The sequence below is a fragment of the Protomyctophum parallelum genome (genome assembly GCF_964188405.1).
Source record: "Protomyctophum parallelum genome assembly, chromosome: 18".
NCBI lineage: Eukaryota > Metazoa > Chordata > Actinopteri > Myctophiformes > Myctophidae > Protomyctophum > Protomyctophum parallelum.
In genome coordinates, this window is record NC_139716.1 from 36,146,885 (window position 1) to 36,172,401 (window position 25,517).

Here is a 25,517-nt window from a genome sequence, read left to right on the forward strand (position 1 = left end):
TGCACTCTTGTATTCCATAATATTATATCGCATCGTAATATGGGCAAAGTTGGAATCGGAGGAAAGAAAGTTGCGGTAATGGGCATTGCACGCGAGTAAGCTTGCTGTTTAGTTCAGGGGGGACTGTTGTGTTATATATTATATAAGCCAAGTTTTCCAAGTTGCTACAGTATGTAACATAGCTTTAACACAATGCTGTGTATTTATTCCCTCCAATTGCACATACCTTATCTGGTTTACCTGGTTTTGACCAGATGTTTTTGTTCACTGTACTGAGTGCACTGTGCACTTTTTCGTTCCGGGTGAAAGATCTTCATTTTCTAGTCAAAAAGTGCATTGTATACGTGTGATGGGGGCTCAGAGTGCGTCCACCGGGCAAACTGGAAAAGTAGGCCTTTTCATCACAAAACCTGTCTTTGTATTGGTGAGTAGCGAATTCGTTATTTATATTTATATTTATAAATATATAAAATGTATATATTTTTTGCAGAAGTCGAGAGGCTGTTAGGCGGCAGGTAATGGAGAGAGCTAAATCCATGCTATAATGCTTAAATGCTATGTGGCATCCAAAGTTGCAATACCAACAGAAAATTAAATGGGAGTAGGACTTTTCTGTTTGGATGAATGGGCTGTCAAGGGTTGGTATTGCAACGATAGATTCCAGAGTTGCTTAGCTGTCCGCCGTCCAAAATGCAGGTCCCGAAATGGGCTAGAGTTTTGCTTGTGGCAAATATAGGGCAGTAGTTCTCAAACATTTCCTGTCAATGACCACGAAATTAATATGTATTTGTCTGCAGACCCCCAACTGAAAATATCTTGTCAATACCAGATATATTTTACAGATATGTTTGTGTTGTAGCAGATATAGATGGCTCACACAACGCTTTGCATCGCGATGTGTTGGTGTCTGCTATTTAAAAATACAAATGGGTGATTAAGTCAGTTAAACTGATTTTTATGCTATATACATTTGCTGGCCCACTTTGAGAACTAGCCCCTCTCGGGACCCTACGTAAAGCTTTTCTGAAATTTTTATGAGTTTTACGTAGGGTCCCTGTTCATGACTATATTTTCGTATGGAAATCCCTGGACACGGATGTAGAAATTCTCTCTAAAATAGGATCTGCGCCAAAAGACGGCGTTATTTTACTTGAGTTATTCTGAATTCGGGAACTTTAAGTAGCTATACATCCCGCTGCGAATATCTCCTGTGGCGCGGAAGCCGCTAAGTATTTTTAATCTTTGTTTGACCGATTTGGTCGCTTTATTTCTTCTTGTTTGTTTACCGTTTATTGTACCGCCTCCCGGTGTGCGGTTGGCTTGTGCGGCTACGTCCCTGCCTCTGATCTGCTCTGTCATAGCTATAGCGCCACTAGCTAGCCAGATAGGCGGTACAATGAGGTGTCAATAAACAATAACGGCTTCCGCGCCACAGGAGATATTCGCAGCGGCATGTATGGATACTTATACTTCACATATTCAGAAAGCCTCACACTGAATAATATCGTCATAGAGCGCGGGGAGCCACGAAACATGTTGTTTATGTTTTTAAATGGGTGCGTCCCAGGTGGCATGGTAGCAGTGGAACAGGACCCCATGGTCTGGGTCGAACAAAATGTCAGAAACTTCAGTACCATTGGGTTCTGCTTGGAGGGCTATTTGAGAACCTGATGTAGGGACCTTGATGTAGGGATGTGACTGAAATGGCTTGACTTGACTTAACTGTCAGCCGGTGTCCCACATGGAGATATGTGTGTGTGTGTGTGTGAAGACTGCAAACTGAAAAGTGTACTTGGCAATCAATTCGGCCCACTGGCAGAGCCTGATTGGTTGGGCCTCAATTGGCTGAGGCAGAGGCTGGAAATTGCACAGGTGAAAGGAGTTGGCCTCATTAGGCCCACTGGCAGAGCCTGACCAGAGCATTTTGTGGTGGTTCTGGAGAACCGTGGGTCCGACCGACTCGATAGGCTCTGCACTCGCTGTGGGGGTGTGGAACGTGTGTGTCGAATGTGAAGTCGGTGGGTCAAACGGTCCTCGAGTTACGTGTATTACAACAGTACACACACACAGCGACGTAGCACATTTATAGTAGGATACAGTGAGTCACCACACACAGTGACATATAATTATTTTTTACAGTACCTACTGTAACCTAATAATCATAATGAGTGACTGGCTGATCTACAAACTCACACCCTGCAATGCGGTGTGAAGCTTGCATATCGGCTATTATCACTGTTTTAAAATGCTTTAGAAAAATAAAAAAAAGGAACAGTTTTGGACATGGATTTTCACTTGACAGTGACGCTATTATAACTGCTTTGGGCGCAACTCATAACCTAGTCACTTGTAACTACACTTGAGGTGCATTGATTGAATTGCTCCATTGAATAGCCAACCAATGCATGGCAGAGACGTCAAGCATTGAGTTACCCGGTTGTCTTGCCGATTTTGCGCAGTGCTGATTTGCTTGTGTGTACGTTTGTTTGACTTGGGCTCAGTGAAAGAAAACTGCAAGCAAGTGGGGTCAACCACAACCACACACTTGTCTCGTATTGGTTGACGGTGCCGCCTGGTTAAGGCACAACAGAGTTGAACTCCGTGCATTGAACATTATGAGAGATCCCAAATTGACCTTTTATAGCTTTACTTGGCTATTAAATACAACTTGTTTACATGAGTCACAGATAGACTTTACACTTTCTGTTCTGTGTATAAACTGCATTAACATATTGGCCAATGAGCCGCACTAGCCTGGCGTGTTTTGTTAAAGGTTAGCTTTGGAGTGTCAGTGGAGTCGTGGAATTCACAATCCTTGGACTATAGTTTGTCTGCATTACCTGAGGCGTAATGTAAATATGCCCAACACAAACATCCAAGAATCCTGCTGTTGTAAAACAAACATAAAACACACCTCTCCTTTTTCTCTGTTAGACTAAGGACAATGTATACAATATATAGGTTTATGGTGGCCTAGTTTCTTTTATTCTTTTGGGCTTGTTTTTGCACACGGTTTCTCTTGCAAAAGCTGGCAACACTGCAGTTAAGTCACCTTTTTGCAAATATTATTATAACTTTCAGCTTGTGTAGCTTCTCTTGACTAGTTGACTTGAATACTTCTTGCTGTGAACTAGACTAGTGTGTTTTTGTCATAGTCATGGTCTGAGAAAAGTAAAGCAATTAAAAGCTGATATGTGTGTGAGATGCGGAAACTGAGTGCCTTCAACCTACCTATTCACTCATTGTGCTTTAATTAAATTGACCTCAAAAGTGTTACAGAGCTTTGCATTGCAAGATTAAACGCTGTACTGTAATTGTCAACTAGACTAAGAATAGGCACATTTTTCCGAAAGAAGCCATTCTTGTGGATGATGGTATATCCACACACACACACCAAACAGCTCATCCAGCCTCCCATCAGCGATCTGACATCATGCCTCACTGTTTTCTCTGAGCCTCTCTCTCTCTCTCACACACACACACACACACACACACACACTCGCTCTTTCACACAATCAGTCAAAAAGTTATTTTGGAAGGTGACTTTCACAGTCGAGCTCAAGCCCCAAGAACAACAGCCTCAGACACGGAGAGGGGGGATGTCAGCCAAGGTTAATGGAGTCACCGCGCCAGCATTTACTCTCTACTTCGACTCCCACAGCCACAGGGAGCAGTTGGCAGCGTGACAATATCAGCTCATTTGTCTAAAAAGCGTCTGACATTTCAGATGCATTAACACGGCCCACATCTTCCAAAATAGACTTATTTTCATCAGGTCATGTTAAATGTTGAATTATTTAGTGTTTAAAAAAACATTGTAGGGTGAAATAAGAGTTGTTTGAGTGAATAAACAAAATTGAGGCAGTACTGGTCAACTTATCTCCAAATAATTGTCACTATGGAATGTTAATAGTTAATCGATTAATCGCCGTTAAGAAACTTAACTTAATAACTAATTTAATGAATCAAAACGTCATGCAATGTGACAGACAAGACAGTGCACTTTTCATTTGATTCTATTAATCATACAAAGATGGCAATGTATCGCAAATGGTCAAATAAGTATTTGATTAAGCAATATAATATGCCTTTTGTATTCTCTCTGTATATCAGCAAAGCGTAGATTTTTATGTTGGACATTGAGGGAAATGAAGATTCTCCCCTTTTTTTTTAAACGCTGCTTATCAACTAACCGTTTAATTGATCGATAAGCTGCAGGGGTCGACGATAAGCGTGGCCCGGATGTACTTTTCAGAACGCCCGGTCACTAGATGGTTCCATACAAAAAATGGCTTGAGAATGAAATAATAATAATAACTAAAGTCTAATTTCATCCGATGTGGTACGGTTTTGTAATTATTTCTGTGAAATCGTTTCGGTTATTACCGCTAAAACAAAAGCGTTACGTGATCCCGAATCCGAGTCACCTGTTGTCTGCGCAACGTCTGCATGGAACAGCGTGGGATACACAGTTCACAGCTGAGCTTGCTCGCTAGCAAAGTGTGCAAAGGGAAGATTTCCACTCTTATCATGTGGAACACGTATTTCAGTACTAGAGTAGCTACCCATTCACAAGGGAGGAAAAGTTTTGGAGATGTTTTCCTGCAGTGTAATAAAAATGGACTGTCAATGTTTGCTTTGACCAGGCCATCGTCATTGCACCCAGGAGTTGAGTGTGTGCTTCAAGTGTGATCATAGCTAGCTGATTAAAGTGCCAGGATTTAACACCTTCCTCTTTTTCCTTTAGAAAGATATTGAGGGATGGACACGAATAATTGATAGCGATCAGATCTTCTGTGAGAAATCCAGCACCATACTGTATCAGGGGTGCCCAAAAGGTAGATCACAAAGGCTGTGCAGGTAGATCACATGACATGCCCCTAAAGAATATTTAAATTAAATATATAAAAGACAATATTCTTGGCATCTGCCACTTGAATTAAAGGCGACTTGATTGATTGACATCAAAATGCGCCTGTCACCTCAAATCCATAATGCAAAAAATATATTTAACTCAAATCTTTGCTTCTGGACTCTGGAGGCAATGGAGGCATCTCACAATATTTTGACATGCGGGTCCGCATCTACAGGACAGTTGTAGAATCAGGTCTTAATCGGTTAAAGGTTTGAGTCGTCCGTTAAGACCTACTACACCACGTCACCCAAGTGTCTTCTCTCCCAGCACTGTCTCTCACTACCGGACCGGTTCTTAATAAAACAATGTTTCTCTGCTGCAAACCCTGAATTGAGAATACAGATGTAGTAACTTTAAGCTCTACTGTATTATAAACCCCCAATGTTGTAAACCTTATCAGAAACAGAACAAGCGCATAGACGATACAAACGTCACATTGTTGTCATTGAGTTTGTAAGCCAGCAGCAGGCTTCAGCCATAATATTTAACTGAACTTTAACTGCACTAGCTGTGCTCTAAAGTAGTAGTAGGTAACGGAGGAAATGGCTGTCACACAGTTTGGCAGAACGTCTACTTTAACAACATACAGTACTGTACTGGGGAAGCATGACACAAACGTTGCTTTTGTTACTTGGCAGACATGCAATATTGCACAGCTAATCCCCTCGGTTTTTAGAAATGGCACTTTTGATCTGTTATCCTGTCGTGCTGCTTCATGCTGGGGCTGAATTGATCATCATATTTTAGTTGGTGATTAAGGTGTTAAAAACATTAAGGGCTGTTTGCCCTAAATGCCCCAAAATGGTTGGACGTTTTCACACTGAAGTTGAAAGGTGATTAAAAGAGCATGGACAACATTGTTGCAGCTGTTACAGATTAATAATGATTTTGTGCAATTATCTCAAATAATTGTTATCAGGTATTTATGTAATAATTGTGAAGAGCCTACTTCATCATGCTTCAGTATATCAGCTGTGAAATTATTCCTGCATTAAAGCTCAGCATGGGCTACATACTGTAGTGTAGGTTTCTGGCAAGTTACCTTGTGTGGAGGAGAGTGACACCACCGTTTAAAAAAAGCACTGCGGATTAGTTCTGATGATCTAACTGTGTTTCTTTTTTTTTTTTTTTTTTTTAATACTGTTTTTATTAGGCATTTTTTGTATATGACAACTTCAGAATATCCTTGACAATGATAATGAGTTATTCAGTTATATAAAATGCAAGATAATGACAGGTAATGTAAATTCCACATACAATACATAATAAAAAAGATATATAAATGTGATGAACACGAAAAAACAAAAAACAGTTAAACAATGACAAATGTGAACAGACAAACAACAAAGACACTCTTGCTCTCAAACTTTCCCAACACGTTGTTGTAAATTAACTGAATTACAGACATTTATTTTTAAATGAGAAAAAATAAAATAAAGAAAAAATACTTTTCTTTCCAATTTTCTAATATGTTATCTATTGTGTAGGAGGGGTTAGCGTGCACCTATTGAAATGGTCAATGAAGGGTTGCCATGTCTGGTAAAATCTATCTTCACTCCCTCTCAATTCAAACTTTATCTTTTCCAATTGCAAGTAGTGCATAACATCTTTCATAAGTGTAGTGTGAGTGGGAACCTGTGCTTGTTTCCAATTCAACAGTATCGGTCTGCGAGCCAGTAGAGTCACATATTTTACCATGTTATATTGGAAAGTAGACAGTTTGACCCCGGGCCCCCTGACCCCCAGAACTGCTGTCAGTGGATCCGGGTCAAAAGATCTTCCAACAATGTCTGACAGTGATTTAAATATACTTTGATCTAACTGTGTTTTAATGTAACTCTGGGTCTTTAACTAGGACAGACAGTCCTTTGGGAACGGTGTTGAGTGGTATTCATAGTTTTCCAGCGTTTGGTGTGTGCGAGGGAGAATGAGGGCGAGGGGGAGAGAAAGGCTTGTTTGTGCAAGGTTCATTCCGCTTTGTTGTTGTACTTTTCTTTTAAGGCAAAGTAGTTGACTGTTGTAATGAATGTGGTGATTTGTAAGTGTGTCCTATATGTCGCTGACTGTCAACCTCTACTCTGATGCCAGACTTCCTCTAGGCCTATGTGCAATGTAGCGTCGACCAGGTTAACAGTGCCGGAGATGAGCTGTACACAGATGGACGGACGGAGTGCAAAACATACTCTCTCCCCATGCCTTCGGCCTGGTGGAGACAATGACCTATAATGATTTTTATTATAGATGGATGAATAGATATGCGTGAGAGTGTGTGTCAGTCATGGCACTCACTTTCGGACATCCTCATATTCTTTCTCTGTCCTGTCCAACAGGGGTTGTAGCCGGCTACCCTGCCCCACTGACGAGTCCAACAGCTCCTTCCCTTTCTCCTTCATCTTCTCATCGATCCATCTTCGGAGCCCCTCTCGAGTCATAACCAACGTATCATCATCACCCTCCATCACAATTTAATGTAACGGCAACAACTCTCACTGTCTTTATATCTGTCCTTACCTGACCCGTGTGCATTAATTTTCAGTTCTCAGTCGCCAGTCTCGCCACAATTGATTTCAGCCATTTGGATTCCATAGAAGCCAGCATGTCTTCTGTGGAAGCATGTTGCGCAGCGCAAATAGCCAATCTATAAGCTATCAATGCGTCATAGGCAGCTTGCGGGAACCCCTTTTGGTGTTAGCATTATGCTATGCTTTAGCTATGGAAAAATAGCAGATCTACAAGTTTATGAGCTTGTAGGTCTGCTATTTTTGAAAAATCGAATAACGACTGACATAGAAATATAGCTTTTTGAGAACTGTCAGGATGTAGAAGACATTTTTAGAATCTGATGTCAGGTCAAAATGGGTTAAGATTAAGATTAGAGCATTTGACGTGGTCAAAACTAGCAGTATGTTCAGTAACGGTCTGGGATAGCTCATAATAGCAAAGCCACAATCTGTGAGGGATTTCTTCACCTGTTTGGTAGTAAGTACAGCAGGAACAATATTAAGTAAAACATAATAATATATAATATTACAGTGCCAGTTGTTTCACACCGTTTCCCAAATCACACATTAGTCTTGGGATTTTATTTTTGATTTAATCCATGGCGTGTGTGTTTTGTTGCAGATGCGTTTCATGTTGCTGTTCAGTCGACAGGGGAAGCTGAGGCTCCAGAAGTGGTACACGGCCACAGCGGAGAGAGACAAGAAGAAGATGGTGAGAGAACTCATGCAGGTGGTGCTCGCACGCAAACCCAAGATGTGCAGCTTCCTTGAGTGGCGGGACCTCAAGATTGTATATAAAAGGTAAACATGAAAATATACCAACCGTCAAGACCTGAGGTCGATTGTACAAATCAGTAGTAAATGTGAGCTTGTACAGTCTTAATGTGCTAAACAAGGGTCTAATAACAGTCTCCCTGTACTCCCCCTCCCCCCCCCTTACATTACATTTAATCCATTATAAAAACATAATTGGAAATTTAATAAAATAAGCTATTCAGAACCCATTGAAATATTTCAGTGCGATCTTGTAGATGTGCTATTTTCACTATTTGTATGTCACCCTTGGGCGTTGAAGTATAAAACGCTGAAGTATTGAATTGATTTGTTGACTGAAATGTTAAACAAATTGCTTCACGATTATTCAGTTAAAAAATGTTTGGTGTGTGCGAGGGAGAATGAGGGCGAGGGGGAGAGAAAGGCTTGTTTGTGCAAGGTTCATTCCGCTTTGTTGTACTTTTCTTTTAAGGCAAAGTAGTTGACTGTTGTAATGAATGTGGTGATTTGTAAGTGTGTCCTATATGTCGCTGACTGTCAACCTCTACTCTGATGCCAGACTTCCTCTAGGCCTATGTGCATTATTCTCTTATCATGTCTCCTGTCTCTCCTTCCTTCTCTTATCCCCTGTCTCATTTTATTTCTCTAATTCCCCCCCCCCTCCCTGTGGGCTCTCTCTACGACTCAATGTTATCAACTCTACATATCTAAAAAATAACAATAATAACAACAAAATAATTGGAGATCACCGATAGCTGCAACATTTACAAGTCAGCTCCTGCCTCGGTTGCTCATCCCCCGCCCCAACAGAGGAGTAATCAATAGACAAGCTGTGTCTACTCTGTCTGTGGTGCAGACAGACAGAACAGTTTAGCAGACGACAGTACTTGTGCGCTCTGCTTGCGCAAGTAATAACTTGTATATGATTAGCAGCCCACTTCAGACTATTCACACTATGGTATGGTCCCGCGTGCGCACCTGGGACCATAGACCAAAGACATTCAAAGACCCACGGTTTAATAGATGGCCACATTCACTCACTATATTATCCCCTTGTAGGGCTTCTCATTATATCCATTTGTCTATTGTGACAGATATATTTTTGCAACTTATAAAAAAATACTGTTAATCAATTTACAATTTACAATTTAGGCATTTAGCAGACGCTCTTAATCCAGAGCGACTTACATTTAAGCAAGAACAAAAGCATGGGAATACATCACATAAAAGTATTTATCATGAAACATGCGTAAGCTAAGAAAGTAACAGTGGAATATCTATATAATGAAACTATACATACACTATACATATAAACTATACATATTTACTACTATGCTATACATATGTACTATGGCGTGCTATGACTAAATACAATACAATTATAGTGCTGTCTACATAACATGCTATAAGTCTGTATAAAATGCTATCTAAGCCAACATAAATGCTAATAAATGCTTAATAAATGTAACCTTTCGGTTGCTTCTCATTTACCAAGAGGATTGTGGTGTATATAGATAGACATGTAAAACATTGTTGTTCAGTTGTGTAATTTAGGAGGTTTAGAGGAAACGTGACATATGATATCAGTACAGATTGGATTTCAACAGTGTTTAGCTTATAAATATCATGGTTAATATGACACTACTGTGTGTGTGCGTGTGTGTGTGTGTGTGTGTGTGTGTGTGTGTGTGTGTGTGTGTGTGTGTGTGTGTGTGTGTGTGTGTGTGTGTGTGTGTGTGTGTGTGTGTGTGTGTGTGTGTGTGTGTGTGTGTGTGTGTGTGTGTGTGTGTGTGTGTGTGTGTGTGTGTGCAAGGTTAAGGTTAAATCATCTGCATTTTGCAGTTTTGGGGTGGGGCTGTGACAGATGAAAGCCTATAAGAGGGAGGTGTGTTTGGGTGCAGGTGGATTGATTGTCACCAAAAGGCCTGAAGAGGTGGAGCCAATAAATTAGGATGTGATCATCATAAATAATCTCTGAGAGCCACCGGAGCCATGCCCAGAGTGCTGTCTGGTTGTTCTAAGGGCAGTGGGGTCCCCTAGGGGTCCTTGAAGGCTTTCCAGGGGCTCCCCAGCAGCATTTGTTAGTATCAAAATCAGTAACTATTATATGGCTATTTGATCACAGCCGATCAAATGGCGTCACATTGCGATGTGTTGTGAACTCGTAGATCTACTGTTTTTTCACAACAAGTCTTGTTATGGGTGTCATTGGCACAAAATATTTCCTGATGGGGGTCCGTGCCCAAATACATTGGGGGTCCTTGACATGAAAATGTTCTACAATACAGACCAGAGAGCACTATGCTCTGGGTGAACTTGGGAGTGCACAAAAAGCCACATTTATCTTAGCCTCTAAGTAGTGACAATGGTTTGTTTGCGTTGCTTTGTAGATTTTTCCAGCAATTTCCAGCAATGAGATATGTAGAGGGAAAAGTGAATGAGGCCAAGTATAGAGCCCTGGGGGACCCCAAGTATATACTGTAGGGTTCAAGTGGTTAAAGTAAGACATTTACTTCATTACTCTTTACTGTGCATAATATATATGAGACCAACCGACTTTAAACTGGCCGTGCACAGCTGCAAGGACTCAAGGGAATGAATGTACTTTGGATATCCAGTTGTCCAGAACCGCCGATCCAACCAACATGCCCATATATGGGCATTCCTATATACAAGCATATACTGATGACATAGTAGTGTAGGCGTACTGATGATGTAGCGGCCCAAACTTTAATTTAGTCATGGAAATACTTGTTAGTTCTCCCTTTTAAAATCATATAATTCTTATCATTTACCTCAGATGATAGTGGTACTGAGGTTCAAAAGTTCCAAAGCCTTTTTATTGTGTTTTTCATTGTGCTGACTGCACTGAAGCGTGAGTCCATTTAGCTCATTAATGTTAATGTCAAACCTCAGGGAGCATTCTGGGGCAGACTGATCTAACAGATGATTATCTCATCCTTCTTGCATCTCCCCCAGAGGAGAGTCATGTATCTCACACAGAGCTCTCATGCTCTCCTAGTAGCATGAGCTGCATCCGGCCCTGCTCTGAAAATAGCTGACCTACAAGCTCACAATGTGTCTCACTGCAATGCGCCGTGAGCTTGTCCGTCGGCTATTTTGCGTGCACAACACCGGTGTGCAGCAAAGTATAACTCTGTGTTCTACTGTCTCAATGAGTCATTCGGGGAAATGACTCAGCTTTCGCCCACTTTCCAACCCACGTGTCCAACCCACATCTGCACTGCACAAATTTGAACGGTGAAATAATCTGTTTTTTGAGCTCGTATGATGGGTCCTAATGACAGTGACTCATAGTTAAAAGCTGACAGTCTATTATTTAGCCTGATAACTAGGTCAACCTTTTTCCTTTTTTTGCAACCCATTTTGTTCACCCACTGTCAATTATCTAATGTAATCCTGGGCGCTATAGCACTTCCTCTGCCAACCTGAGGGGGGAGCGGACTGACCTCATGGTTCCTCATACTGTATGCATGAGGAGTCCAAGCTGCTTCTTTTCACTTGACAGGGGAGAGATTCCGCTTCCGGACATAGCGTGTGGAAGGAACACGTTATTCCGACCAGTTCCTTTCCCCTCCATCAGGCGCCCCGGCTGACTGGGGGAGGTAGTTCAGAGACTAGGATTACTGCATGTTTTTGTGAGGGTACACGGGGAGAACATGCAAACTCCACACAGAAAGGCCTTTTCGCCAACCCCGCCTCGGGTATGGGCACTGATGACGTGGAGCCTGGAGGAGAGAGCACGCCCCCAGCACCCACAGCGGGACTCGAACCCAGGACCTTTTAGCTGTGAGGCAATAGCACTACCGACCGTGCCCCCAGGGGCGGGTCAACCTTTTTCATGTCAAGGACCCCAGAAATTATATGCATTTGGCCACCAACCCAATCTCAACATATTTTGTTACATATTCAAAGATTTGCACTGTTTTTCTAGATTTTTGAATAGCCAAAGTATGCCTGAAGAAGGTCCGGAGGGACCGAAACATTGCATTAAAAAGAAAATACTCATGTACCGAGCAAATACACAGTGTGCGGGTGTATTCTATTCCTTTCAAGAATAGCCAAAGTATAAAATGTAATGTAAAATTACACTTTGCTGCGGGATGCTTTCCCGGTTTTAATGGGTTAAATGGAAATTTCACAAGGGCCCGTAGATGAGTCAGCCATGCTTGATTATGAATCCCACCACACCTCTAAGATAGACACGTCTGATTGGCATAGTTTTACTGAGGTTAGGGTTAACGTTGGGTTTAGGCATAGTTTTACTGAGGTTAGGTTTAGGCATTGTTTTACTGAGGTTAGGTTTAGGCGTAGTTGCAAAAACGAGAACTCATGCTTTTGATTCTAGCTCACTGCAATGTTGGTGAGTTTGACGTTTAATACAATCAGATTTGGTTGGATGAATGGGCTGTCAATGGGAAATTGCACCTTGCTGGCAAGATGGACGCGGCCTGCATATACATGGTCAATGGGCTTCAATGTGTGAAAGGATATCGTTTGTAATACCAAATCTGGGTCACGTTTCAGATTATCATTTTACAGGATTCGTCATGAAATTCCTGGCAATACTTTGAAATTTAAAAAAACATTTTCCAGTCCTGGAATTTATCAAGGAGTCCTGGAATGTTTGGAACAGTTTTGGACATTCATTGGTAAAAATAGTTTTATTTAATGGGGTTGATCAAAAGATTTATTAATAGCTGAGTATATTTTAAGCAGTATAATTAAGCACAAGTATTAAACAAGCAATTTCTTTTAGTAATTTGATTAGTATATTTGACCACTGGGGGGCACCAGAGCATTGACTAAAGACCCTCAGTAAAGTATGTGAGTGTGTATTTAGTAGATTTAGTGTAAGCTTGTTTGCCCCCATGCTCATAAAAGCCTGTGTTACTTTAGTCTTCATGTCACCCTCCCAGACATCAATAAAACTATGTATTGTATACAGTATACAGCTGTGTAATGAATGTGGGCGGACACACAGGGTGTGAAACCCCACTATTCCAGCCTCCAGCATTGATCTATTCTACCATAACTGCTGTTTGTAGAAAGGAACGCCACTCTCTCTGTCTCTCTCTCTCTCTCTCGCTCTCTGTGCCATTGCTCATTATTGTCAGCAGAATGCAGAGGCAGGCAAACAAGACGGCAAGCCTTTCACACTCTGAGTGTGGGTTGTTAGTAGAGTACAGAGGGATTCCCTGTACACAGTGTACAGGGTGGCGTAGGCGGAGTGTTGTGAAGCGATCCAGTGATTCATCAGTCTCTCCGTTCTGAAACTCTGTGGGTCGGGGTGGTCCACAATAACTTTGGGGGTCCCCAGATGACAGTTAAAGTGATAGACTTTTAAGACCTTTTTAATACCTGGGGGGGGGGGGGGGGGATAATATAAAAACATTACTGTATCAAAAGTAATCAACAAACTATACTATAAAAATCACACCCGTGTGAACTGAGTGGTACAATCCCCCCCACCTCACCTCTCTCTCTCTCTCTCATTAGCAGGCAACAGAGCAGCACTATCTCTCTGTTTCTGGCGCCCCCTACTGGTACTAATAAGTCATATACTCGTGCTCGGATACACATGGGCACGGACATTGCTGGTTGTAGGAGTGGTTGCACCACTCAAAAACAGACATTGGCCAAAATTGTCGCTTAATATAAGAAAGAAGCAAACATTTTGAAAATAGCCTATCTACAAGCCCACAACGCCCTGCAGCGTTGGTCCATGGACCCAAACATGCGCCCCGACCCACTGTATGGGAAACGGTGATGTAGATTAGAATATAGATGACGATAGATATGGATCGTGTACTAATAATGTGTGTGTGTGTGCGTGTGTGCGTGCAGGTATGCCAGTCTGTATTTCTGCTGTGCGGTGGAGGAACAGGACAACGAGCTGATCACCCTGGAGGTCATCCATCGCTTTGTGGAGCTCCTGGACAAATACTTTGGCAGCGTGAGTCATTCAACCTCCTCCTCTCTTCTTCACTCCTGCATGCACCTGCTGAATCTCCGTTTCACCACCACTAACCCATTCAACCTCGTCCTCTCCACTGCTGCAGGCACCTGCTGTATCTCTGTTTCACCACCACTAACCCATTCAACCTCCTCCTCTCCACTGCTGCAGGCACCTGCTGTATCTCTGTTTCACCACCACTAACCCATTCAACCTCCTCCTCTCCACTGCTGCAGGCACCTGCTGTATCTCTGTTTCACCACCACTAACCCATTCAACCTCCTCTTCACTGCTGCAGGCACCTGCTGCATCTCTGTTTCACCACTAAAGTAGTGTTGATTTTGACAGCTAATTTTAATTTAGTTAGTCATCGTCTTTTGAATAAAATGTCATTTCGTTTTAGTCACATTTTAGTCTAGTTTAAATTGACTCAATATCATAAGATTTTAGTGTAAAAAATCTACAGTGAATTTAGTCTGATTTTAACTTATCTGCATGCCGAAAATAGCAGATCTACAACGGCGCGTTGTGAGCTTGTAGATCTGCTTTTTTTGGAATGTGACACCTGCATACAACCGAGCATAATATGACTTAGTTATACTGGATCTCTTCTCCATTAGTCCCTCCCTAACATTTTAGTTTCGTTTGTATTTGTTGGCGAAATTGTCACCTACCTGGAAAAACGGCAGGTCGGGTAGAATTTGAGAACTCTCACATAAGCGCGTGCGCGTGCTTATGCTTATTCAAGTTGGAAAGAGGCTTCAGCCCTGACGCTATATGCACTGTGTGTGTCCTGTTGCCGTAGGTGTGCGAGTTGGACATCATCTTTAACTTTGAGAAGGCCTACTTCATCCTGGACGAGTTCCTCATGGGAGGAGAGATCCAAGACACGTCCAAGAAGAGCGTCCTCAAAGCCATCGAACAAGCTGACCTGCTGCAAGAGGTACACACACACACACACACACACACACACACACACACGGCCAAAACCACCCAGTTCCTGAGGTCATTTCCAATTCCTGTGAGAATTCACAATTACAAATATGTCATACTGTAACCATTGTCTTTAAGTTTCTCATGAATTTACCTTTCTCCACCTGTCTTTTTAGGAGTGATGAAAGCAATATTGGTTGGTTAATGTGTTAAATAGCTCTATATTCCTGCAAATGAACAATAATTTCTAGCCCCTCCTATGTCCAGCTTTTGGTGTATGTAAACGCAAACATTAAATGCCATTGTCAACGAATGGACAATTTTGAGTGTAAACATTGCGTGACACAAACCTTGATGACGAAGGTGAGGACGCAAATTGTTTTTGGCCGGAATGAGATGATGATGATGTACGATGATGAGAGCGCCCCTCACCGACTAACCACCGGTGTGGCAGCGTAGGTGGTTAATCAGCCGGAAGGTGATTTATATACACGGCTACTTAATACATCAATTAATAAATTGACCCAAAACACAACAAAACAACTCATATTTCCTTGCTTGTTAATGAAAGTATTTCCATAAGTGTCGTGCTGGCCTCCGTCTGCCCAGCTGCAGCACAGTCTATTTCTCGCTCAAATGTTTTCAATATTTTTTTTGAGAGCAATGTTTTGGTGTGTGTGTGTGTGTGTGTGTGTGTGTGTGTGTGTGTGTGTGTGTGTGTGTGTGTGTGTGTGTGTGTGTGTGTGTGTGTGTGTGTGTGTGTGTGTGTGTGTGTGTGTGTGTGTGTGTGTGTGTGTGTGTGTGTGTGTGTGTGTGTGTGTGTGTGTGTGTGTGTGTGTGTGTGTGTGTGTGTGGCGCTGTCATGTTGGAAACGGCAGTAAATCAGCGGGGCACAGCAGGTGCTCTAAAGGGTTTGATAAGTCTGTTATAGAGCGGAGCGGTCATTATCCAGAAATAAAAGACCGATTTGGTGATACTGCTGCGTTCTACAGGGGAGGCGGCCTCATAAGTTGGTGAACCAATAGGAAGTCTGCGTTTTGTTTCCCGCACAAGTTTTTTCCGCCCCCTCTATGCCCAGAAACGCATAGGTCTCTTGACAGACATGCTGCGCTCACTCAGTCTCCCTGCTGTTCTTCATTTCTGTATTCAATCTTCCCTGTCTGCCTCCCTCTCTTACTTTGTCCTGTGTCTCTGTCTCCCCTACAGGAAGACGAGTCACCAAGGAGTGTGCTGGAGGAGATGGGGCTGGCATAGTACACACACACACACACACACACACACACACACACACACACACACACACACACACACACACACACACACAGACAGCAGTTACACCTTTTAACCTGAGACAGAAACCACGCACACGGAGGTGGATGGCTGGGAGGGGAGGCATATATTGAATCAAACGCAGCTTTATCTGCGGCTCTTGGTACTGCGTGGGAGGGGGAGGGGGGACGGGGGGGCAGACAAGAATTCAGGACTGTAGAGCCTTCCAGACGGTTCAGACTTTGTGCGTGTGTCTAGATGCAAAGTCTTAGCAGGAGACGAGACACTTTCTACTTGATGAAGAGGAACAATAGGACCGGCAAAGCCAGCCAGTTTCGCACTGTACTGTACATGTGTGACTGTGCACGTCCCTGTACACTGTACAGGCTGCGAAATGGCCTTTTTTGTGTGCTGTTTGGTTGTGGGGAGGGGAGGGACTGATTCTCATGATTTGGGGGCGGGGGATTTAAGCCCAGTCCACAACGATGATTCGCAACGCAACAAGTTGAAATTCGCAACCGGTTGGAACAGAATCCCAAAACCGCAACGACCTGCAACAGGTCCATTTAGACCGCTGTGCCTGGTTGCAAGTTGTAACTCATGGAGTTGTGCGTCATTGGTATGTGCTGGTTTTTAGGGATGGATGGATGAGTCCAGCTACAGCTACTTTTAAGTGAGGTAAACATTTTAACCATGGATACTGGCAGGTCCACACTTATTATGGCGCTTTTTGATTGATGTTTTTATTAAGAAAAAAATACATATATATATATATATATGACCATATATTTGTACATATCTGTCAACAGGATAAAACACTACATGGCTTGAGAGCTAATTTCCATTGTGGTCCATTGCATAGAACCGACTCGACTTTCCAATAACATTTACAACACATTAATTCGAAAGAATGGCATGGCTTCGTTCTAAACGCATCTAATTAAAGAAAATCACACCCGTGTAAGTGCGGGGCACTCTTATCATCATACGCCCTCTCTCTCCCGTACACCCTCCCTCTGATGCCTATTTTAATAAGAATTGATTACGGAAATTTCGCTGGCTTATGCCGTCTATGGGAACGCTCTTTTTTTTAAATCAATGTTGATTTTCATTTCTGTAATCGATATGACCCCCGGTTACAACATGTATGTTTTGGGTGAATTGGGTGACAGAACATTTACGTCATAAGTGCTCTAAACACACATTAAAAATCCCATAGACTTGGCTGCCAACCATACGACGTAATCTTCAAAAGCCAGGTAGCTTGAGAATCACTGGTTCAGCAGAGGGTTGGTCGTTGCAGTGACCAACGGCTACGCTGAGGGTGCACTACTACATGCGGTGGAGAACAAAGCCAGTCGATTTGAGCCGGTTCAATGCAATGGAAATGCGTCATTTTTTTATCACTGCTTTGTTTTGCTTTTAAACCATCGGTACTACGGACACAAAGGGTTGCGTAAGCGCAGACTGTCAAAACCTCTTTAGTTAGTGGAACCTGAGGTTAGATCTAGAGCTATGTTTGATACGGGATGAGATGCATTGTTGGAATAAGACGCCCCCCAGTGGTTCCCAACTGGCTTTGTACAAAGGCTTCGCATTTTGCGTTGGACATGCAGTCAACCGTCCCCGCAGTATATGTATTATTTGACACAATATTACTTTATTAACCTGTCAAAGTTGCTCTTTGAGTGCAAGCCTCTTCTTCTGCGTCTGCTTGTCGGCCTCCGTGTCCTTTTATGGTGGTCTTGAAGTTGGGTAATGAATTAATTACCCAATGAATTAGAGCGACAGAGAGAGAGGAGTGTGTGTGTGTGTGTGTGTGTGTGTGTGTGTGTGTGTGTGTGTGTGTGTGTGTGTGTGTGTGTGTGTGTGTGTGTGTGTGTGTGTGTGTGTGTGTGTGTGTGTGTGTGTGTGTGTGTGTGTGTGTGTGTGTGTGTGTGTGTGTGTGTGTGTGTGTGTGTGTGTGCGTCAATTTAACAATGGTGCAGACGATCAGAAATCAGCAGAGAGTGATCGACGTTTGCACTACTCTATGCCGAATTGAAGTGGACTCGGACCCAGACTTTTTTTCTCTCCCTGGAAATAAAAGCGTCTGGGTTTCCGAGGCTAGTAGGGCATTGGCAAAGACCTGGTCAAAACATTAGTGTATCTTCTGTTCGGCGTGTATGGGACTCCTAACTCCTGGCCAGAATCAGGGCCTTGTTGTCACGAGCGGGGTGCTGGATGTGGCCACCAGAACGTCGAACTCTACAGAAAACCCTGATGTTGCCCCTTGAGTTCCTGGATGATGTTGTGCAGGTTCTCTCCAAAGTGGAGCTCATCCCTTCTGGCATGCTACAGTCTCCTGGTGAGCGCCCAGCTTCATCCGGGCACAACTGAGCCTGAGTCAGACTGCACTTGGCCGCCGGCGCCGACAGCTTTAGAGATTGCAACTTTCTTTCCTGATTTTCTCAGAGGGAGTCAGAGAGACCATTCTCTATGGCCTTGTGCAACATCCGTCTCTGTAGCTCATTGTTGTTGCTAATCATGCTTTTTGAGATCAGCTTTTTAGTTTTGACCCCAGATTGGACCCATAGCTCCGCCTCACACTCGCCGAGCTGACTCTGCAGTGCCCTAATCTCGCTGACCCTCTCGGTTACTGCTGCCTTCAACGCGGCATGTTGTCTTGGTTGTAACATTTGAATTTGGTCTGGCATGTGCACTGGCATGTCAGACCTTGCCTTTTACGTCCCAGCCGGGACACGCCTGCTTTTGGAACGGTGGCTGAGATACAGTAGTCAGTAGATGCCTATGACGGTGGCTGCTACCTTTTGGTCTGACCACCACCTCTAGCTCCTTACGCTGCCTTTTCTGTGGCAGGCTGGCTTTCATTATTGTCTGTGGAGATCACGGGCAAGGGAGAGACCGACTTTGGTGGATCTGCGTTCTCCATTTTGTTTGCTCTCTCAGACTGCTCTTTCAAGACTATTAGCCTCAACCACTGCCTGCTGGGTGGGAGAACATACGCAACCAGTATACCCTGGGTTGCCGTTTTCACATGCAATTTAAGCCTGGCTGGTGTCATACCTCACACAGTGAAATCCTCAGCATTAAATGTATCCGTTTGTCCACTCGGTGTACAAATGCATAAGAATAAAAGCATGCTACTATATATTAGAATAATCACAGCTGTCTGTCTGATCACAAGAGCTCGTCATATTGGCTCATTGTGGCACACCTACACTTGAGGTACATTGTACATCAATTTAATTATGAAATAATAAATTATTATAAATTATTAATAATAATAAATTATAATTAGAATAATTAAAACATATTCACAGACAAGGATGCCATTTGGGATGACTACCGTTTTAGAAAGGCAGACAACCAAGGACAGTAGGACACAACAACATCCATATCAAGATAACACCTGGGCAGTGTGGCGGATAGTGTTGGCCAGGGAGGGGACGGTGGAGGACAGGAGGTCTGCCTGGACCACTACACGCTTCTCCGCTTCACTGCAACATCTGGACAGAGAGGGTCGATTGCGTTTGGGCTTGGATTGATAATAAGCATGGCATCCAGTGGTTGCCAAACATTTATAGCTCAAGACAAGACTCAAGAAGTCTTCCCGGGACCAAAGAGTGAAAATGGCATCAACAGGCTCACAAACGAAGCATTGTGAACTTGAGAACGCCCGTCCGTTGCGATGTGTGTTTTGTATTAGCCGCCTGCTAGGACTCGGCTAGAGAGAAGAAGAGAAGAAGTGGGCAAATTCAAACCTCGCTTTAAAATCCACGCCAGCCAATGGCTGAAGCCGAAAGAGCCGGTTCGTCACCACAGATTGGATCACGTGTCCTCCTCCTTTTAGATCTGCCTTGAGTTTTTTTTTAATGAATTTATGGAAATATTCAAACTAAATGAAATTGCTGAAATAGATGAAAAGTTGTGATTCTTTTTTACATCTTTTGAAAAAGAAAATAGACTGGAAAAGGTTTCTCATTTCAATATATTTCCATGAATTTCATGACACTGGCAACCCTGTGTAGTGCGATTGTATGGTTGGAGTGAAGGTAGTGGTCTACTCACGTTGAAATAGCTTCCTTCATGCTTTGCACAGGCGCCTGCAGAGCTCTGCTGGCTGTAGCCAGACCGCCAAAGCGCGTCTTGTTGTTAATGGTCAGCAGGCTGAGCTGGCTTTGGAGACACTGGATCATTTGATCCGTCTCCTTTTGGGAGCAGAACAAGGGCTTCATTTACAAATAGATACCAATACCAGTTTATTTCCTGATAACGAGTCCCATAACTTGCATATCGGTTAGGCTTACAATTAGGAAAATATTCAGTTTGTAGTTATGTAGAGGTTAAGTTTAGGCCGGGGTTGGGGTTTGAGTAATGCCCGATTTAATTGGCTGTGGGTGTTGGGCGCCCTAAAAAAAGGCATTCATAGAAAATGAGAAGGCTTTACAAAAAAGGGACATTAGAAAATGTGTGTGGCATACCAGCTGTTGGGTTTCTGACTCTTGTTGGATCCGTTGAGACAGACTGTCATGTTCGGCCTCCAATGAACAGAGCGCATCCAGGGAGGATGTCCTCAGCTCAGCCAGTGCCTGAACATGACTGGTCAGAAACATATTGACCTCCTTCATTGCCTCCACCTGATTGGATGACAGGGAGTGAAGCCAGACATCAATAGTTGTGAAAAATAGTTGTGTTGTGCGGTCTCCTCGAGGGCCTTTGTTTTGTTTTTTTTCCTTACACTGCCTTTTCTGCCTTTACGCTGCCTTTTCTGTGGCAGGCTGGCTTTCATTATTGTCTGTGGAGATCACGGGCAAGGGAGAGACCGACTTTGGTGGATCTGCGTTCTCCATTTTGTTTGCTCTCTCAGACTGCTCTTTCAAGACTATTAGCCTCAACCACTGCCTGCTGGGTGGGAGAACATACGCAACCAGTATACCCTGGGTTGCCGTTTTCACATGCAATTTAAGCCTGGCTGGTGTCATACCTCACACAGTGAAATCCTCAGTGTTAAATGTATCCGTTTGTCCACTCGGTGTACAAATGCATAAGAATAAAAGCACGCTACTATATATTAGAATAATCACAGCTGTCTGTCTGATCACAAGAGCTCGTTATATTGGCTCATTGTGGCACACCTACACTTGAGGTACATTGTACATCAATTAAATTATTAAATAATAATTAATTCATCATAATAATAATAATAAATAATTAGAATAATTAAAACGTATTCACAGACAAGAATGCCATTTGGGATGCCTACCGTTTTTAGAAAGGCAGACAACCAAGGACACAACAACATCCATATCAAGGCCTCATTGTCCACCATGAAAGGTGACTGGAGTGTCACAAAATGCTCAGTTATTATTGAGCAGACATACTGTACTGTACATACGTAATGTATGCATATGTAGATTAAGAGACAAGATTATATAGAGATGTTTACGTTCAGGTCTCAGGACTTCTTTGCGGACAATCCTGCACCCCCTACTGTAGATGTTCATGTGATTGTTCAGAAGTTGGGTGGGTGGTGACTCATTTATATGTGCTCCCGCATTCAGACCAGGCTTCGTTCTAGTCCATATAAACACCTCAAAGTCCTCTCTAGTGACCATGCTATTAAACACACAAACTGTCACAAATCTCCCGCAGCACACCGGAAACCATATCCGGGCCGGCGGCACTAGTAGGGCTGTCACAATTACAGTTTTAAGTTGACGATTAATTGTCACTCAAAATGGTCATGATTAACTACTGGCATTGGACATTGGAACATATGAAGCCTTTTAGGCTTAGATATGACAAATAACTGAAATGTACAAAGTAATTGATATAATTATGTAATACTTACATGTATACTAGTAAGCTAGTATACATGTAGAAATAGCTGATCTTATAAGCTTGTAGATTTGCAGGAGGTTATAAACCTACCATTCTTCAGTTAATATCTACCTAACAACTACTAATAACTTTCACAACTAATCATATTCACAGTCTGTCAGACATACACACATATCACACCGCTTGGATGCAGTAAAGTTCACTTCATGTGCCTTAATTGCTTCCCCAGCTGTCAATATTATGGATACCTCATGTGCTCAGCAGCGCAGCGGCGGTCTTCCACCACACGGGGGCACTGGCGTCTACGGCCTTTTCCAACAGTCTGTGAGGCTACTTGCTAGTTGAGAACCACTGATTCAGAGGGTTGTCCATTTTATGCAATGCCCAGTTTTTTACTGTTTTTTTTTAACCACGGTAAACGAATAACGCTCGTCACATAGTTGATCTGCCGATTGACCTTGACATCTGCAGCTTTTTATTTTATGTATTTTATCCAAGTACTGGCATATTCTACTGCTGTGTTTGACTTATTTATGATCTAATTGCTTCATACTATTATATGGTGTATAACTAAGAGGATGTGTGTAGTTGCTATGCTATCAAGTGCTATTTTTTTACTGCGATCTACAATTGCAGAGTTTGAACAGTTCTAATAAATGTTCTTCATTTAACATGAACCTCATTTGGAGCCAGGAAAAGTTCCCGGCAAGCTGTTTTAGTTCATACTTAATAAATATGCTAATTATCACACACAGTGGTTTGATAAAACAAAGACATTCAAATTGTACTGCATTGAGAAACAAACGTTTTTCTCGGTGCGTGTGCCACACATTGATTTACAGTGTGAACCACACAAACCCTTGCGTCCCTATTCTGTGCATGTCATAATGGGCGAACTGAGAAAATAGCCAATCTACGAGCTCACTCGATGCGTAGTTGCGTCGCATTGTGAACTTGTACAGTAGATCTGCTATTTTCTATGATGGCATTTGGTTTTGAGGGGGAAAAAAGTACAGACCCCTGATGGACCACCAGTCAACCAACTATACCGTCGGATGTAAACCTCCGATGTCCAAAACAGTTACTAATCAGGATTAAAATTCGAAAAGATGACAGATCGACAACCTCAAGCTTTCAGATCTACTCCCTTTGATGCTTTTGTCTGGTGCTGTAGGGTGATAATTTACGAAAATAATATTTAATTAAAATATGGATATAAGAGGTTTCCATATACGGCTTTAGTAGTTAACCCATTTAGGACTGAGGCCGATTCTTAAAAACGCCTTCTAAATTCTGACCTATGTTTTCTGAAAATTAAAATCAACATTTTCAAAAAAAATCCCAAAATATCCCCAAAAGGGGTTTCCGTCCATGAAGGGGTAAACACCAAAAGTGTTTCCCGCCCAGAATGGGTTAAACGTTGAAAGGCCTGCTCTATAGTCAGAGTTTATATTTCCATTCTCGGTGTATTTCATAGACCCCAATGTTGTCCCCAACACGAAGCCAGGACCCTGTGACATTTGAACAACACCATATTCCTACATGAAAGTTGTTCTTTGTCTATAAACCACATCAGTACTTCTCATGAGCTACGTGTGTGTGTGTGTGTGTGTGTGTGTGTGTGTGTGTGTGTGTGTGTGTGTGTGTGTGTGTGTGTGTGTGTGTGTGTGTGTGTGTGTGTGTGTGTGTGTGTGTGTGTGTGTGTGTGTGTGTGTGTGTGTGTGTGTGTGTGTGTGTGTGTGTGTGTGTGTGTGTGTGAGAGAATATCCGTTATTTCGTTTTTTGGTGTTGACATACGGGAAACATTCTGAGGCAAACGAATGCAACCAAAAGCTGCTCTTAATTTATAATTGTATTCCCTGTGTAGAACGTCTGTCTACTGTGAGTCACTGTTTTCAGTCATGGTGAAAGTCTCTGCTGCCTCAAAACGTCAGCTGCTTTTGTTATGAAGTAATCTTTCAAATTAATACAGGATTTCATGGTCCTGGGGTGGGTATTTTGTATCTATTTTTGTGTTTGTGTGTACTTCCATCCTGATCACAGCTTTTGTCATGGGCTTTGAAGTGTGATATAATTAATAGGCAAGGGTGTGGGTGTTGGGAACGGAATGGTTTTGACTGTGTACACAGGGTGTGTTTGTGTGTGTGTGTGTGTGTGCCTGGGGGAGTGTTTAAGCTCTGTTGCAGCACTGAAAATAACCCATGTACTGTATAGGGCTGTCACAACTTTTAAATTGTCACATATAATTGCTATTAACGATTTGGCATTGAACATTGGAACATATATGAATACAAATTTCAATTCTGTTTGGTTTTGAGGCTACAAACAAATTGCAAACACAGGGCAGATATATGACTAGTAACTAATCATGCCATTCTGTAGGCTAATTATGGTGACAGGCCTACCCATGTTTTGTTGTGAGCTTGTACATTACTTATTTCGGTGCGCAGCATGAGGTGCGTGCTGTTCCTATAATTGTAAATGACGGAATTTAAAACCCCCAAGGCGTTTCTTTATTTTTTATTACAGCTCAGTCTTCGCTCGCCTTGATTAACACATGTTTGGATGGACATGCCATTTCTGTAGTCGTGGGACCGTTTTAACCCATTAAGACATGAGGCTGATTGTCAAATGTCTTCTAAATCCTAACATCCATCCATCCATCTTCAACAGCTTATCTGATATCGGGTTGCGGGGGTAACAGATTTCCAGTGTTCCCTCCCCCGAGCAACATTATCAACGTGTGTGTGTGTGTGTGTGCCCCTCAGTCAAATCTGGTCATACATATAGTATACTCCATTTAAAGATTTGCATACATTTTCACAATTTAATATCCAACGCATCTTAAGAGATCTTAAATCTCAAAAGACACGGATGCTTTCCTTTTTAGTTTTAATGTGTTAAATCAAAGTGGCCCGATCTGATCTCCCACGTGGAGTGGAATCTCTCTTGCCCAGGGGAGATAATAATACGCTTTTTGGTCTTCAGGCAGAGGCTCAGAGCTTTTATTTTATTTTTATTTTGTGTGAGATAATATACTGTAATTTTTTACTCATGTTTCACGAGTAAGGGCTCAATGAAATGTGCGATCTGTGATTGTGATTGTTGAGGCGTCGGGTCCAACATGCCGACATGTAAGGAAATCAAAATAGTTTTGAATGGGAGTAAACTCATTTAAATTATGCAAGTAGCTCCTGCAAACTAAAAGTACATTTATACTTAAACAACTTGACTATCGTACAACAAAAACAGCATTACTTTGATTCGTAAAAGAATGGAAAGAAACGTTGACACATTCCGCGTC

At 42.5% G+C, this 25,517-nt stretch overlaps 2 protein-coding genes across 2 annotated transcripts in view; one reads left to right on the forward strand and one right to left on the reverse strand.

Annotated features, from left to right (window-relative positions):
• Nucleotides 1-25,517, forward strand: part of ap1s1 (adaptor related protein complex 1 subunit sigma 1) — a 54,929-nt gene that overhangs the window by 420 nt on the left and 28,992 nt on the right. The window contains exons 2-6 of the mRNA XM_083789324.1: nt 7,246-7,385; nt 8,039-8,217; nt 14,059-14,167; nt 14,973-15,110; nt 16,307-16,353. Of these exons, the coding sequence (XP_083645450.1) occupies nt 8,039-8,217; nt 14,059-14,167; nt 14,973-15,110; nt 16,307-16,353 (473 nt within the window). The 5' untranslated portion in view covers nt 7,246-7,385. The remainder of the gene's footprint in view (nt 1-7,245; nt 7,386-8,038; nt 8,218-14,058; nt 14,168-14,972; nt 15,111-16,306; nt 16,354-25,517) is intronic.
• Nucleotides 18,570-23,807, reverse strand: LOC310875893 (kinesin-like protein KIF11-A). Its single transcript, XM_083789325.1, has 3 exons — nt 20,854-23,807; nt 20,441-20,580; nt 18,570-19,878 (listed from the first exon to the last, which is right to left on the reverse strand). The coding sequence occupies exons 1-3, from the start codon at nt 20,998-21,000 to the stop codon at nt 19,770-19,772; spliced, it is 396 nt and encodes a 131-aa protein (XP_083645451.1). The 5' UTR covers nt 21,001-23,807; the 3' UTR covers nt 18,570-19,769.

What these genes read in the sequence shown, in the direction of transcription:
- LOC310875893 (XM_083789325.1), bottom strand. Translation starts at nt 21,000, where the DNA reads ATGAAGGAGGTCAATATGTTTCTGACCAGTCATGTTCAGGCACTGGCT. An exon ending in AGTCAGAAACCCAACAGCTG is followed by an intron (nt 20,581 to 20,853) that starts GTATGCCACACA and finishes TGCTCCCAAAAG; the next exon opens with GAGACGGATCAAATGATCCA. An exon ending in ATGAAGGAAGCTATTTCAAC is followed by an intron (nt 19,879 to 20,440) that starts GTGAGTAGACCA and finishes CTCTCTGTCCAG; the next exon opens with ATGTTGCAGTGAAGCGGAGA.